The 16,664-nt window shown below is 44.8% G+C and overlaps 1 protein-coding gene across 9 annotated transcripts in view; it reads left to right on the forward strand.

Moving 5' to 3' along the window:
* Positions 1-16,664, forward strand: part of Slc44a5 (solute carrier family 44 member 5) — a 290,304-nt gene that overhangs the window by 186,418 nt on the left and 87,222 nt on the right. For all 9 annotated transcript variants that reach the window (XM_076575270.1, XM_042280176.2, XM_076575269.1 and 6 more), the window contains one exon: positions 10,661-10,706. In XM_076575270.1, coding sequence (XP_076431385.1) covers positions 10,661-10,706 — 46 coding nt within the window. The remainder of the gene's footprint in view (positions 1-10,660; positions 10,707-16,664) is intronic.

Here is a 16,664-nt window from a genome sequence, read left to right on the forward strand (position 1 = left end):
ACCAGGATTTCGTTCAGGCTTCCCCTGGGTTTTGAGGTCGTCATGATCTCTGTCAAACAAGTTCACACGGACACAGACAGCATCATGTTGAAGCCAGGCAGAGGCTGCCACAGAATAGCATGAGGCACTTACAAGAGTGAGAGTAGGCAGTGGCTGAAGAGACAGTCGAAGAGAAAACACTCCAGTGAGTGGAGAGTTCACACTAGCCAAAGGGACTGCTGTGACAACCTATATGTTTAGCGAGGCTTTACACAGCTTCCTGACTTTCTTGTCCTACTGACCGGCAGGTCCATTTGGCTAGTTCCACATTGGAGGAAACAGTACCAGAAAATTGCCAGCTGGATGGTAATCTTACCGTCTCTTAGAAAGTTCAGAATGTCATGTCTCCATGAACAGTGAGGTTTACTGAGGTTCTGTTCTCATGATCATTAATCAAAATCCTACAGTTTTATTTCTTGTTTTTTACTGATTATGGTGGGGGTGGGGAACATCCTCAGTGACCTCCGAACTTGCTCATATGAGGAACTGCCCTCATGAATAAAGGAAGAAGAGGAAAATGCCACACTAGCCAGAGGGACTGGGCCTTCAAAACATCTGACTGTGGAGAGAGCCACAAGCCACACAGAATTTCCAGAAGATCAAGTGTAAAGTGGCGGGTTGAGAGGGTCTTGAGAGAGGGCAGATCCTGAGTGGCCATGTGTATTGGGTTGAGCAAGGGAACATCCTACTGTCAGAAACAGTAGCAAAACATGGTTCCTTCTTCATTTCCTTGGGTGAAGCAATAGGTCCTCTTTATAGACAAAGCACAATGAACACTTAGGAGACAGGACGAGAATTTGAGTGTTCATAGTTCTCCACTAGCTCTTGGTGAGAGTGAGATCTTGATTTCATGTTTCTCCATTTTCTCATTCTTGTTGGAAGACTGTCTGACCTTCCTACCCCTAAAATACTGATTCACCTGATGGGATTCTCCACAGAAAAATATTCCAAAAGCATTCAAATTAATTCTTTAGATTTTTCATTAATTTATTTAACTATTTATTTTGTCTGTGGGTGGACACACATGTGGAGGTCAGGGGAAAACCTGTGAGAATTAGTTCTCTCCTCCACCATGTGGGTCCTAGGGATAGAACTAAGGTCATCAGGATCAGAGGTAGGTGCCTCTACCCACTGACCCATCCTGTCAGCCCCTAGATTTTTAATTTTTATACTGATCAGTAGTGGTAATATTGTTGTTTTCACTGAGAAACATATTTCACTTAAAAGAAAAAATCTTTCTGGAGATCCTGGCTAACGGGTCTTGACGTTTACTTTCAGTTCAATGGTGGGAAATCTGCGCACAGGACTGAATCAATGGACTTGCTTCATTTTCCTTAATCTTCATGAATTATTTCTACTGAGGAAGTTACTTTGTATGAAGGCAGCACACTCATCCTGTTAACTACAGTAACAACTGTAGTTTTTGCTTTTAATAAAAGGTGTTAATAATTTCATTGTCATAATAATTGCATGATCAAAAATCAAAAACATAAAATATGACATAATTTTAGTTTTTTATTTCATTTTAAGTAGGAAATGTGAATTGAATTCACCCAGCTAAGCCATGTGACAGTGAAGCTCTGAGGCTCTTCATCTGGCTTCTGTGACTGTTTATTCCAGAGACGTGATCAGGAAATAAAAACATTTGCATCACAATACAAATTCTGCTAGCATGCAGGGTGGGATGAAGCCATTATGTGCCAATTGTCAAGGCTGAGTGAGATCAGCTAAATCTTACCCTTTGACAGAGACTGTAGAGTATTTTAAGCTCAAATATAAGACAGCTGAGACTTAACAATCAGAAGGCATTGGCTTCTCAGGCAGACTTGACAATGACCTTTCAGTATGTTTCTTATTTGATGAGGTACCAACCACAACAAATAGAAGGGAACCCACGTATTTAAAATCAGTTTCAGCTATCTTTAATGTAAGAAGCAGATAATTGTAGGATCAATGTTAGCACATAGACACTTTCAAATCTGCCTTTTATCTCTATCCATCTATGGAAGAGCTCAGTGGTTCACAGCTAGCTGGTCTACCTTCCTATCTTTTACTTATTGATATCTGAGTGAGGTAGAGAATATGTCACCTTGCCCTTCGGTGTCTCAGTATTCCCACTTATAAAATGGCATGAATATAAAGTGATACTTCACAAAACTATTGGGAGCACTAAATAGAGAAGAGCTGTTGGTGGTACAGCTCAAGAGAGTGCAATTCACATTGTGTTCTATCTGGAACATTATGGACTGGGAGATTGGTGTATAAAGTGTCTAGAGGCCTTGATAGAAATGAACACTGCAGTGGTTTGAAAGAAAATGGCCCCCAAAGGGAGTGGCACTATTGGAGGAAGTGTGACTTTGTTGGAGTAGGTGTGGTCTTGTTGGAGGAAGTGTGTCACCATGGGGGTGGGCTTTGAGGCCTCCCATGTTCAAGCCATGTTCAGAATGAATCAGTTCATTTCCTGTAGCCTGTGGATCAAGAGGTAGAACTCTGAGCTCCTTCTCCAGCATCATGTCTGTCTACATGCCACCCACCACCATGATAATGGACTAAACCTCTGAACTACAAGCTAGTCCCAAGTAAATGTTTTCTTTTATAAGCTTTGCCTTGTTCATGGAGTCTCATCACAGCAATAGAAACCTTAACTAAGACAAATATTTTTTTTTAAATGAGAATTTAAGGTCATTCCTTTTCCTTGAAATTCTTTGACTTTCTTGAATGTTGCCTTTTCAATTTCAGCTAGTTATAAGCAAGAAAAGGAGGTATGAAGAAAACACTCAGTAGTAGATCACTTGCCTAGGATCTCAGCATCATACACACACACACACACACACACACACACACACACACACACGCATGCGCGCGCGCATGAAAGATGGAAACTCTGTAAAACCCTGCTGTATATCTGGTGAGACTCAGCCTAGTTCTCAGGAGGGAATATACTGTGGTGTTCAAAGATGGCCACCCTTCCATCTGGTTCTATCTTCATTTTCTTCAGCTCTTTCTTTCCAACAACAGATTTCTCTCTCTTGTAAAAAATGCTTTTCTTTCTTTCTTTCTTTCTTTCTTTCTTTCTTTCTTTCTTTCTTTCTTTCTTTCTTTCTTTCTTTCTTTCTTTCTTCCTTCCTTCCTTCCTTCCTTCCTTCCTTCCTTCCTTCCTTCCTTCCTTTCTCTCTCTCTCTCTCTCTCTCTCTCTCTCTCTCTCTCTCTCTCTCTCTCTTTCTTTCTTTCTTTCTTCCTTTTCATATTTATTTCTATGTGGTGGTGGGAGGTATATGCCATGTTGTGCTTTTAGACCCCAGAGAACAACCTTCAGGAGCTGATTTTCTCCTTCCACCATATAAGTCCTAGAAATCAAACTCAGGTCATCAGGCTTAACTGGTATCAAGCACCTTTACTCACTGAGTTATCTTGCTGGTTTCAAATGCCAGATTTCTCTAAATCTCTCATTTCAAAGTTTGTGTCTTATAGGTCCCATTCCCCACTCACTCTACCTATTCTAATGTTACATTTCTGGGTTAAAGAATATGACCAGCCCAGTTCACCCCTGTGTTTAAACCAGACCCAGTTGCCCATGGCCTTGGAACAGGTGGAAGGAAGAAGCAGTATTAGAGACTTGGTCCTGTGCATTGGGACACAGGAACTCCATTTCCAGATAAAGGAGGATGCAGAAACACCTAAAACCATCTATAGCAAGGCAGCCAGACCAGTAGTTCAAATAAGAGCTGACAATGAGTCAAAACTTAGTGTTGAAGAATATAGAGACTGGCTTCTCATTGGAGTTCCTCTTGCACCATTGGGCTCTGGGATCAGTGTGGCTGCCATGGAGTGGGCAGTCAGTGGACTTCAGGTGGACAGACCATTCATCTACTCTGCCACTGTGGACAGAGTCCTTAGTCTCTCTGTGCCGCATTGTCTCCATCTATAAAGTGAAGTAAGTGATAATTTCCAACCCACGTAGAGTCAGAAAACATAGACATATAACAAGGAAAGCATTCCCTAGAGTATGGATTTGAGGCTAAACCTGTGTGAGATGGTATTACTGCCATAGTAAGAGTGCTGTACACCTGACAGATCTGAGGGTCTGCTCTTCAGAGTTCCTCTCCTTTCGTGATACACTTTTTATGACTTCCAGTTTTCTCAGGACTTGGTCCTCTTTCACAGCTCCAGTTTTCATTTTAAAAAAATTTGAATAACACAGTTTACTTAATCCAATATAAACTAAACATCATCATTTCAACATGTGGTCAATAAAGCATTACTGAAGAGATTTTTAAACTGTTCTTTAAACATTAAATCTTTACAATTTGGGACTTAAGATATTTTTTAAATTTATTTCTAAAATATTTACACATTTATACAATGTATTATGATCATAATTCCTCATCTCACATCTTCAACACTTCCTAGACTTCTACAACATATCCTCCAACACACACACACACACACACACACACACACACACACACACAACACTCTCACTGAATCAAATTAGTGCTGCTTATGAGTCATACATAGTTGTGAAGCCATCCACTGGAGCATGAGCAACCTACTAATGGCCACACCCTCATAGAAAGACAGTTCTTCCTCCCCCAGCAGCCATCAGCTGTCAAGAGCTCCTCAGCCAGTCGTAGAGCCTTGTGAACCCTTCTCCTATCCACGATGGAATAACTGACTTGGTCTTGTATGGGTTTGGGGCAGGCAGCCACAGCTGCTGTGAACTCATGAGTACTACGGCAATGTCATGTCATTTCACAACTTTCCTCCTCATCTTCTGACTCCTCTGGAATATTCCCTATAGACTCTACTTTTCATGTTGAACATTCAGCTAAATGCCACTTCACCCTCAAAGGAACCAAAACAAAATTTATATCCCCTGTCTGAGGTCCACTTTACAAGTGATTCTACTTGCTAATGCTCTGTTTTAACAGCATCAACTATTCAGCCTTCTTTAAATCTAGTAAGAGACCAGAATGATAAAGCATTATAGGTTCTAGAGTGTGATGCTTAGCTTTAATTGTTAACTTCATACAACCTAAAATCACCCAGGAAGAGAGTCTCAATGAACGATTGTCTACCTGTGGTTGGCCTGTGGGCATGTTTTTGGGGACTGTCTCAGTTACTCAACCCACTGTGGGTAGCATCATTCCCTAGGCAGGTTATAAAGATGATGTAAGCATAGAGAACTTGAGCTGAACAAAAACATGTAAGTGAGCATGTGTGCATCCACTCCTTCTCTGGCTCCTTCTCCTTCTTCCCAGATTCCTTCTTCTATTTATTCTCTCTGCCTGCCAGCCCCACCTATCCTTTCTCCTGCCTTGCTATTGGCCATTCAGTTCTTTATTAGACCATCAGGTGTTAGACAGGCACAGTAAACACAGCTTCACAGAATTAAATAAATGCAACATAAACAGCATTCACACACCTTAAAATAACATTTTACAACAGGTTCCTGGTTCACCTCTCTGAATTATGTCCATCAGTGACACTTGCACATGACTGCTAGATTGCTTTTTGGGGTTGCTAAGGATGAATCACAAAGCCTTGTGCATGTTAGGCAGGTGCTCTACCACTGAGCTGTATGTTCTAGATTGCTTTTTTTAATTTTTTAAAATTTATTCTTCTCTCATACAGTACATCCTGACCCAGCTTCCCTTCCTCCACCCCCTCAGTCTCCCCCACTCCCTTACCCCCCAGATCCACTGCTCCTCCATTTTCTTTCAGAAAAAAAGCAGGCTTCCCAGGGATATCAACTGAACACGGCATAACAAAATGCAATAAGACAAGGCACAAACGCTCATATCAAGGCTGGAAGAGGCAACCCAGTCAGAGGAAAAAGGTCCCAAAAGCATGCAAAAGAGTAAGAGATACCCCTTCTTCCACTGTTAGGAGTACCACAAACACTCCAACCATCCACAGCATGTATGCAGAGGACCTACTGCAGATCCATACAGTCGCTGTGATTGCCACTTCAGTCTCTGTGAGCCCCTATAAGCCCTTCTTAGTTGATTCTGTGGGCCATGTTCTCCTGGTGTCCTCGACCCCTTTGGCTCCTACAAATCTTCCCTCCACCTTTTACAGGGTTCCCAAGCTCTGCTTAATGTTTGGCTGTGGGTCTTTGCATCTGCTCCCATCAGCTGCTGGAGGAAGCCTCTCTGATGTCGACTGGGCTAGGCACCAATCTATGAGTGTAGCAGAGTATCATTAGGAATCATTTCATTGATTTTCTTTTGTCAGTCGTGTTTGGTTCTACCCTAGGTCTCTGAGTCATCCGGCTTCTAGTTCCTGGTAGTATCAGGCTTGGGCTCTCTCTCATGGCTCAGGCTTCAAATTAGCCCAGTCATTGGTTGGCTCCTCCCACAAGCTCTGAGTCACCATTGCCCCAGCATATCCTGCAGGTAGGACAGGTGTGAGTCAAAGGTTTTGTGACTGGGTTGGTGGTGTCTTAGTCCCTCCACTGGGAGTTTTGCCTGGCTACTCTGGAGGTGGCTGGTTCAGGCTCTGTATCCCCCATTATTAGGAGTCCTTGCCAGGGTCACTCTCATAGGTTCCAGGAAGTTTCCTCTGTACTAGGTTTCCACATTGCCCTTATATACCCCCATTCCACTCACATCTCCCTGTACTCTCCCCCTCTGTCCCTCCAACTCCCACCTGAACCCTCATATTCCCATCCCCACCTACCCCCAGTCCACCTGCAAAAACCTAGTCTATTTCCCCTTCCCAGGGAGATCCATGCATTTCCCCCCATCCAGCCTTCCTTGTTACTTAGCCTCTCTGAGTCTGTAGACTGTAGCATGGTTATCCTTCACTTAACAGCTAATATCCACTTACAAGTGAGTACACACCATGTTTGTCTCTCTGGGTCTGGGTTACCTCATTCAGCATGATTTTTTCTAGTTCCATACATTTGCCTTTCATTTTCACAACACCTTTTTTTTTTCTTCAAAATCTGAGTTATACTCTATTGTGTAAATGAACCCATTTTCTTTAGCCATTCTTGGTTAAGGGACATCTCGGTTGTTTACAGTTTCTGGCTATTATGAATAAAGCCACTATGAACATAGTTGAGCAATTTCCTTGTGATAGGATGGAGCTTCCTTTGGGTATATGCCCAAGAGTGGTATAGCTGGGTCTTGAGGTAGATTGATTCCCAGTTTTCTGTGGAACTGTCATAGTGATTTCCACAGTGGCTGTACAAGTTTGCACTCCCACACTGGTGTGGAAGTGTTCCCCTTGCTTCACATTCTTGCCAGCATGAGCAGTCACTTGTGTTACTGATCTTAATCATTTTGACAAGTGTAAGATAGAATCTCAAAGCAGTTTTAATTTGCATTTCCCTGATGGATAAGGATGTTGAACATTTCTTTAAGTGTTTCTCAGCTGTTTGAGATTCCTCTGTTGAGAATTCTTTGTGTATCCCTGTACCCCATTTTTAATTGGATTGTTTGGTTTGTTGATGTCTAGTTTCTCGGGTTCCTTGTATATTTTGGGTGTTAGTCCTCTACTGGATGTGGAGTTGGTGAAAACCATTTCCCATTCTGTAGGCTTCTGTTTTGTCCTATTGACAGTGTCCTTTGCCTTACAGAAGCTTCTCAGTTTCACGATGCCCCATTTATTGATTGTTGATCTTAGTGCCTATACCATTAGTGTTCTGTTTAGGAAATTGTCTCCTCTCCCTATGTGTTCAAGGCTATTTGCTACTTTCTCTTGTATCAGGTTCAGTGTGTCTAGTTTAATGTTGAGGGCTTTGACCCACTTGGACTTCAGTTTTGTGCAGCATGATAAGTATGGATCTATTTACATTCTTGTAATTGCTGACATCCAGTTAAACCAGCACCGTTTGTTGAAGATGCTTTCTTTTTTATTGTGTATTTCTGGCTTCTTTATAAAAAACCAGGTATCCATAGGTGTGTGGATTTATGGGTCCTTGATTCAATTCCCTTGATCAATGTTTCTGGTTTTATGCCAATACCATGTGGTTTTTATTATTATAGCTTTGTAGTACAGCTTGAAATCAGGAATGGTGGCACCTCCAACAGTTCTTTTATTATATAAGATTGTTTTAGCTATCCTGGATTCTTTGTTTTTCCATATGGGGTTGAATATTGTCCTTTTAAGGCTAGGCTGTTCTTTTATAGCATGATTTCTCTTGTCTCATTACTTTGTTCAAAGTCCTTCTCTGATTCCCTGTGGTCTATAAAGTATGACATAGATTCCAATCCTTTTTTTGTCTGTTCTGGTTCTACACTACCTATTCAGCTTCATTCTATGGCCCTCCTATCCCATTATCCATCACTCTTGTGGCCCAGTTTTTCTACCACTCTTGCAAAAATGCTCTTCATTCCCACCTCCGTGACTCCATCCATCACTACAAGTTTTGTCTTTGCTTATCCATTTAAAAGTCTGGTGGCTCTGTAAGCCTCCTCACTGATACTCCCACTGACTATGGCATTTAATTTCCCAGGATTCACAGCACTGTCCTTGCGTGCATGGCTCTAATAACCATACTTTTCCTGTAATATAGTCCTATACTTTCTCCTTGTGTTGAAGACAGAATGTGATTCCTTCACTTTCTCTTCCCTGTAGTGCCTCTGTCACACAAAGTACACAAGAGGCAGCCCCTGAGTTGCAATAAATATGACTGAATTCTGGTTTCAAACTGTGCCTCTTTTGCCTCTCTTTTTGTTCCAGCTTTTGCACACACACACACACACACACACGCACGCACGCACGCACGCACGCACACACACACACACACACACACACACACACACACAACCCCACTACCTGACTGCTGTGGTCCTTGCTGGAAGTTACTCCCTCCGAGCTCCTGCTACACTTAAGGGTGTCACCACACCTTAGTACGCTTCTGTTCACAAACACCCCAGGCTTGGTAGTTTCTGACTACAGAGTTAGTTTATTCCACACAGCTTTAGAGACCTTGGAGTCTCAAATCAAGGCACTGGCAGGTCTGGTGTCTGGAGAGAGTGCCTGTCTGATTACAAGTTGGAGCTTTTTTGGCTGTGTCTTCCCATAGTGGAAGGTGGCAGCATGGGGACCATGGTATCCTGACTTGCCAGAAGAGAGAGCTTGGCAAAGGCTGGGTCGTTCTTTGCATCTGTTGCTTGAGGACATTGCTACCATTCAGTCCTCTGACTGCCTTATTGCTTAATCCCATTTCGGCAGGGCTCACTAACCCCTCCCCCCATCCATGAAGATTTTAATTTTCAAGAACAGGGCTGAGGAAATGGGACTGCTGGCTTTGGGACCCACTTCTTGGTCCTGTCACTTCAAGAGTTATCAACAGAAATGGGGGTGCAAGCATTCAGACCACAGCACCACATGACCTGGTATTCCATGAATTATCTTGTATGGCACACTTCTTGTTCAAGTATGAGTAAATATGGCCTTGCTGAATGCATCACTATGTAGACTCTGCTCTCTGGGATGGAGCTGACCATGCCTTACACACTTCCTGGACCTCCTCAGGTCCTGCTGAATGCATCACTGTGTAGACTCTGCTCTCTGGGATGGAGCCTGACCGTGCCTTACACACTTCCTGGACCTCCTCAGGTCCTGCTGTGCATCACAGGTGCTTTACACATATTTACAAGCCGCTTGTTTCCTGGATTTCCACTGCAAATCTATCCCTTTGCTGCTCTGTCCTGAGTGTCCCAAGTTCTCTGGAGTGGTTTCCCACTTTGTGAAAGTGGGGACAAGTGGCTGACACTCAGATGTCTTCTTTCTAATCCTTTTAAGATCATGTCTTTAATTCAGAACCAAAAAAAATTTTTTTTTGAGACAGGGTTTCTCTGTGTAGCTTTGCGCCTTTCCTGGAACTCACTTGGTAGCCCAGGCTGGCCTTGAACTCACAGAGATCCGCCTGCCTCTGCCTCCCAAGTGCTGGGATTAAAGGCATACGCCACTACCGCCCGGCCAGAACCAATTTTGTGATAGAACCAAGTATCTAGAGGAAGAGCACTTGCAGGGAGGAACCCGGGGGTCTGGGATTTACAACTGTAGCCTTTTGCCAGGGACGATTTTACAGAAAAAGGCCATTCCACATGGATTTCATATGAGCAAAGACTGTAGCAGCACCGTGCTGTAACGGTGCCAGTTAGTGGATCGTTAAAGAAATGTACATATGCAGCCCATAGGGCAGAGGCCAATGAGGACTGTAATGAGACTTCTTAAGTGGAGGCCAAATGACTGGTTTCTGAAAAGAAAGAAGAGCTGGGGTAAGTCACATCTCAGATTAGGATGTCCCCCTTACAGGTCCTCAGTCACAGGGCAATGGCAGAGGTCAGACTCCCCAGCAGCTGTGAAGGGCCAGCGTTGCTCTCAGACACATCAGAGAGTTGGCGCTCTCCGAGGAAGGGTATTTTCACAGTGTATGGGGAATATGACCCTTGTGGTCTTGCTTCCAGTTGGAGAGGGGGCAAGAGCTTGGCAAGTGTGACCAGGGCACCCCTGTTATTTCACTGGACAAAAGGACTTAGCATTGCACAGAGCAGTAGGCCAGCTAAGAACAAGCTCTTTCTTTGATAACATTTTATATTCATTTATTTGCCTCTTCATTGGCTTATACACTTAAAAAGATCTTTTTTATTTTTTAATGCAGGTGATTCAAAGAGCTATCCAGATTTCCAGGGACCTACTGCCAACAGGTAAACAGCTCTTTTCTAGTGAATGCATGTTTTTAAACAAACACTAACAGTCAATTTTAGGTACATCATTTTGTAGCTCATGGAGAATTTTATCTATTATCAGTGACAAATACCTCACTTCTGCCTGAATGTACTCTTATTTACTTAGGGAAAGTACAGAGAATAAATCTCTCCTGGAATCATGAACACTGTTCGTTCAGCAAATGATCTGCCTTTAGTTACTAGACCGAGAGTTTGTGTTCACCAAAAGAAAACCCTGAGAAATGATTTCTGCACCTTATCCACCCTGTAGAGATGCAGACTCATTCAGGTGGTTCTGCCCGGCGTCTGTGAACTCTGTGACTCACTGTGGCCAATGCAGAGTTGCTATGCCAACCTCTTCCATGCCAGGCATTTGTGCCACTCAGCTTCCAGAAACAGGGCACTTCCCAGAGACCATTGTTCTCCAATGCATCGTGGGTCTTTAGGGCATAAGTGTGCTCCAGGGAAATAACCATGTCTTTGCTGGTGCTCCCCTCCCCCAACATTACATAACATTTCAATTTCAGGCAATAATTTAACCCCCTAATCATTTATTCTCTCCTCTGTTCTCAGGCTCACAGCCAACCAGAGACAGGGCTGGGGGGGGGGGGCAACTATAGGGAGGTTGTGCTGCTGGAGCTGATTTCTGCTTGGCTTTGACTTTGATTTTTGGCAGTCGCGTGTCATAATAATCCGTGGTGTGAAATAATGATCAGCACGCTCATTTACTCTTGCCAGTCATTGGGATGTGTGCCAGCCTTTCCTGCAATTTCCCTCAAATCTCCCAGCTTTAAGCAGCTTATTCTAATTCGCCAAAATGTCAGGCCATTTGTTCAGGTTCCTCATTCACAGGTCCACTTTCTTAGGATGGGTCTGGAACCTCTGTCATTCTCTCTGTGGTAACACTGTGCGCTCACTCTGTTGCCCAGAGTGCAGATAGCCTTGCTCAGCATGGTATTTACATTTCATAGTAACTAATTGGTCAAGATTGAATGTAGCCTGTTGGCCCCAAGGGACCACTAAATATCTTTGAGCTTCAACAGGAATAATAATTATAGTAAAACACACACACACACACACACACACACACACACACATAAACTCTAAACACCTATGAAATCACTGAGGAAATAATTGTAATCTGGGGGGGATGGGGAATGGGGATGTTCCAGACACCACAAAGGGCTTCAGAGATGCATTCTTCCTGTGGACACACCTCCCCACCGTTCAGCTAAGGAAGGAAGGCATTCTGCACAGGAGCAAGCTGCCAGAGACTCAGTAGGCCCTCTGAAGGCAGCAGGCCTTTATCTGACCCTTACCAATGGGGAAGTAATTAGGGCACTTAAAGAACAGAAGAAAGTGTCCTCACAGGCACAGCACTTGCCCAGAACAGCGGAAGGGTTGGCTTCAAACAAGCCAGCCAAGAGCAAGCACAGTGGGACCTCCCGTCCCCTCCCTTGTCTCTCAATGACAGCAAGCTCACGTGGCACAGGTCTCCCCAGTGTTTCAGGCAGTCTCCACCTCCCCTTTCCCTCTGCCTGCCCGGCTCTCCCCTCAGCCCACAGCACATTTTCTGTCAGTCACCAGCCCCTCATTTGCTCTTGTCTACTGAAAATAGGGTGTCTGGGAGTTGATTTGGTCATTTAATCATTTTTCCCTGTTCCATTTGAAAAAGTTGGTCCCCAGGACACATAAGTTGTCTTCTATACTCAAAAATACAAGCTCTTTCAGAAACTAATGCATGAGGGATTCTGGGTCAATTCAGAGCTGAGAAGTTTGTTCTGTTAATAGGCAAGAGCTGTGGGGGGCATTGTTTGTTTGTTTGCTTGTTTGTTTGAAATGATATATAGAAAGCCCACTAATATATTTGATTGCCAGCAACTATGTGAGCATTTGAGTTAAGACCCCTTTTGCTCAGTTGGGGCTGGGGTTCAAGCCTATATTCCCACGCTACACAGAAGGTCGAGGCATGAACATCACAAGGTCGAGGTCAATCTGAGCAACTTAGTAAAACCTAGTCTCAAAATAAAAAGTGAAAAGAGAGGTCGGGAATGTAGCTCCATGGTAGAGCTCCATGTGAGTCTCTCAACTGAATCACAAGTACCAGGAAGAACAGACAATCAAAAGCCCAAAGGACAGCAGCGGTGGTTTCTATTCAGGACTTTTTTCCCTACTGTTTTAACACTTCACTTGTGCATGGGTGTTTTTAGTCATTTCATTAGATCCCTGGGGCTTTCTTTGGCTGGGTGAAGCTCATGTGTCTCGAGGCAGATGAACATGGACCCCTCCACTGCTCATTGCCCAGTGCTGGACAAAGATTCTCATGTGTAGCACCATGCAGGTCGGAAGGGCTCGCAATGCTGGCACTGTTGTTGCACACGGTAGACTATTTATCTACATTAGTGTGGTGTGCTTATTTGCCTGCTGTAGCAGAAGGGATGGTAAGTTACTATCAGGAGGGGCAGACAGAGGGTGAGGGCTGTATGAGGGATGGTGAAGGGACATTCATTCAGGCAGAGTGACTGAAAACTCCTGGGTATTCTCCAATCCGGAGTCTGTGCCGCTGTGACTCAGCTCTTTTATTTTAATTCAGTTTTACTTATTTTTACTCTACGTGCATGGGGCTGTGCCTGTGTATGTCTATGTGTGTCACGTGCAGTGCCTACGGGGGCCAGAAGTGGATGTTGGACCCCATGCAAATAGAATCACAGTCGGTTGTAACCCACCCTGGGGAGCTGGGAACTGAGCTTTGGTCCTCTGCAGCTCCAGCTAGTGCTCCTAATCACTGAGCACATCTCAGCCCTCTGACTAAGCTCTAAAAGTCAAGGCTCGGAGAAAAACAACCCAGCTCAGCTAGGAGATGAGCATGTTGACCTTGTTCAGGTGTAGGAGGTGAGCATACTCACCCTTACCAAATTCTGAGGAATTCTGCATTTTGTTACTAAGAGAACTTCTCAAATTAGCCTCATCACAGTGCTGCCCCCTGGTTCATGCATGTCTTTGGTTTGCGTCTTATCATAATAATGGGTGTGTTTCTTGTCCCTGTAAAAGGGACTCAAATACCAAAAGGCAGAGTTCATCCCTGTACAGGGAAAAGGCCACAATGTCATCTATAGCATGCCTTTTGACAAGTCTTTTGTAAAGTCACAATACACAAAAAACAGAGGAGGTAAAAATAAGTAGTTGTCCTGAATGGCTGGTTACTCAGTGTCTTAGTTTGGGCTTCTATCGCTGTGAAGAGACACCATGACCATGGAAATCCTTATGAAGGGAAAATATTTAATTTGGTCAGCTTACATTTTCAGAAGTTTAGTCCAATTATCATCATGGTGTGACATGGTGGTGTGCAAGCAGACGTGGTGCTGGAGAAGTAGCTGAGTGTCGTACATCTTGCAGGCAACAGGAAGTCACTGGTTGGTATCTTAGGCATATAGGAGACCTCAAAGCCTGTCTCCACCAGTGGCACAGTTCCTCCAACAAGGCCACACCTCCTGATAGTGCCACTCCCTATGAGCTTGTGGGGGTCACGTACATTAAAACTGCACAGTCAGCATGGCTGAATTGATCAATCTTGAGTCTTTTCCACAGTGGATACTCCTCGCTGCAGTTAGTGGGGTTGATGGGGCTCTGGAAGCAGAGGAGTGCATACTTAGTGTTTGCAGGAATACAAGCAGTGGGGTTCTAGAAAGCTTCCTCATAGATGACACCTGTCAGCTGGTGCTCGACATGCCAAGAAGAGTCAACAGCGAGGTCCCAAGTGCAGAGGCTTGAGAACACCTATCCTGGAGACAGTTGTGTGTGGACAGGATATGGCGTGCTGTGTGTGGGTGGTGGGCTGTGTGAGTATCAGGGCTGGGGAGAAGGCTGGAAAGTTAGATGACATCACAGTTTGCTGCTTTATTCTGCACTGATGATTGACAGTTCTCCAGAGGAACAGCACCAATAGAATGCATGTGTATTTTAAAGTGGGGTTTAGATTGGCTTACATGTGTGACAGGGTGATTTAACAGTGGCTGTGTGCATGATGGGGAGACTGAGAACCCAGTAGCAGCCCAGCTGGCAAACCTGGATGCCTCACCAGTCCCAGTCTGACACCAATGGGCTAGAAGTTTCCTGGAGAGTCCTGGGTGTGCCGTCCACCTTGGAAGGCAGAGGAGATGGAAGCCTGATGGCAGGTGGAGGCGGCAGCATTAACAGGGCCAGGGAGGCTACAGGCACTCCTGTGACAATGAGTGAAAGTAGGCAGGCACTGTCCCTTCGCTGAACCTTTCTGTACCTGGACCACTTGTTGGAAAGTGCCACCGACTCAGAGACAGGCTCTTCTCAGCCCAACCTTCCTGGGAAAGCCGTACAGACACCTCCCAAAGTACGCTTCTTAGTTGATCCTGTTGACAGTCAAGATTCAACCATCAAGTAGGTTTCGTATTGGCAGTCCTCTGCCCAAGCCACTTTGCCGCTAATGGGAGCACAGGTGTGTTAGTGACTTGTGTTATTTCTGAGACTAAGACCCTGATGATAAAAACCAAGGGACGAAGGGTTTTGTCAGTTTACCGTCCCTTCTGGAAAGGACATCAGGGTGGCAGGAGCCTGGCTCCAATTAGGAAGCAGAGCAGTGAACACCTGTGCTCATCTGGGTTTCCGCTTTTTCCTCAGGCAGTGCCCATGTGTGGGTGAGTGTCCTCACCACAGTTAATGTAATGTATGCAATCCCTTAAAGATGTGCCCAGAGCTTTGTCCCATAGTGATCTAAATCCAAACAAGTTGACAGCTAAAATTAACCATCACAAGCCTCCTAGATATGAGCTGAGGCTCTTGCGCTGTGTTTGTCCTGTTGGGTGTTTGTGTTCAGGATGCTCCAGTGGACTGGACTGCAGTGTGGTGGGGTGAATATTACCTAGAGGTGTGAGCTGCAGTGATGGCCTCTATGAGACAGGGATCATGTGACAAGGAGCATTGGAACTTGAGGTGGGGATTCTTGAGGGGCAGGGAAAAATGTGAAGGAGTTTGTACTTCATCTAAGAAACATCAGAGACCCAGAGAGTGAGGTGTGTGAAGGAAGTGGCTATGTTGTAGTTATTGCAAGGACTTATTGAGGTGCAGAAGAGGGGGGATGTGAGAAGATAAAAAATATAGAGGTGCCAAAAGCCACATGGTGAAAACTCTTGTGTCCTAGAGGAAAGGGCTAAACTTTAAAATGACAAGCGCTGGGCAGGAGAGATGGCTTAGCCTTAAAGCATTGCAGTGCAATGAGGACACAAGTCAGAGAGCTGGCGTTACAGTTCACCATCCTAATCCCAGCGCTCGGAGCCAAGACAGACAGGGAGCCCGGGGGCTTGAGGGCCAGTCAGTCTCACTGACGTGGTGTGGTTCACATTCAGTGAGGGAGCTGTCTCAAAGACTAAGGTGGAGAGAGCTCTGAGAAACACGTGCAGTGTCAACTGTGCCCACCCCCACCCCCCACCTCCCACACACGGCAAATGCCAGATTACTTTGATTCCAGGGAGCTGCATAGTTAAGCACACTTCTTAAGTCTGCTCTTTCTCCTTTCTCTGCTCACACTCCTCACACTCATCTTGAGAGTGTCCCTGGTGACTTCTACCTTGCCGAGCTTGGTGAGCAATGCCTCTGTCACGAAGTCTTGCAGCAGCAGCAGCAGATGTGGTGACCTCTCTCTGTTCCAGAGAACCCTCTCGTCCTGGGCTTCCTTGACATCACAGTCCAGACAGCTTCAGTCTCTCGAGGCATCCCCTTTCTGCCCCTTGCTTGTTCTCCACATGTCTGTGAGGCACAGGACTGAGCCTTGTCCCTTCCTGTCTTCCTCCCCTCCCTCTTTCCTCCCTTTTCTGCTAGAAACATTCCACACCTGTGTCCTGCTCACCTTGGTGGTTTCACCTCGTTAGTTCTCTGCTGAAATGCTTTTCTCCCGACAGACGGGTC

This window comes from Peromyscus maniculatus, chromosome 6, assembly GCF_049852395.1.
Source record: "Peromyscus maniculatus bairdii isolate BWxNUB_F1_BW_parent chromosome 6, HU_Pman_BW_mat_3.1, whole genome shotgun sequence".
Classification (NCBI taxonomy): domain Eukaryota; kingdom Metazoa; phylum Chordata; class Mammalia; order Rodentia; family Cricetidae; genus Peromyscus; species Peromyscus maniculatus.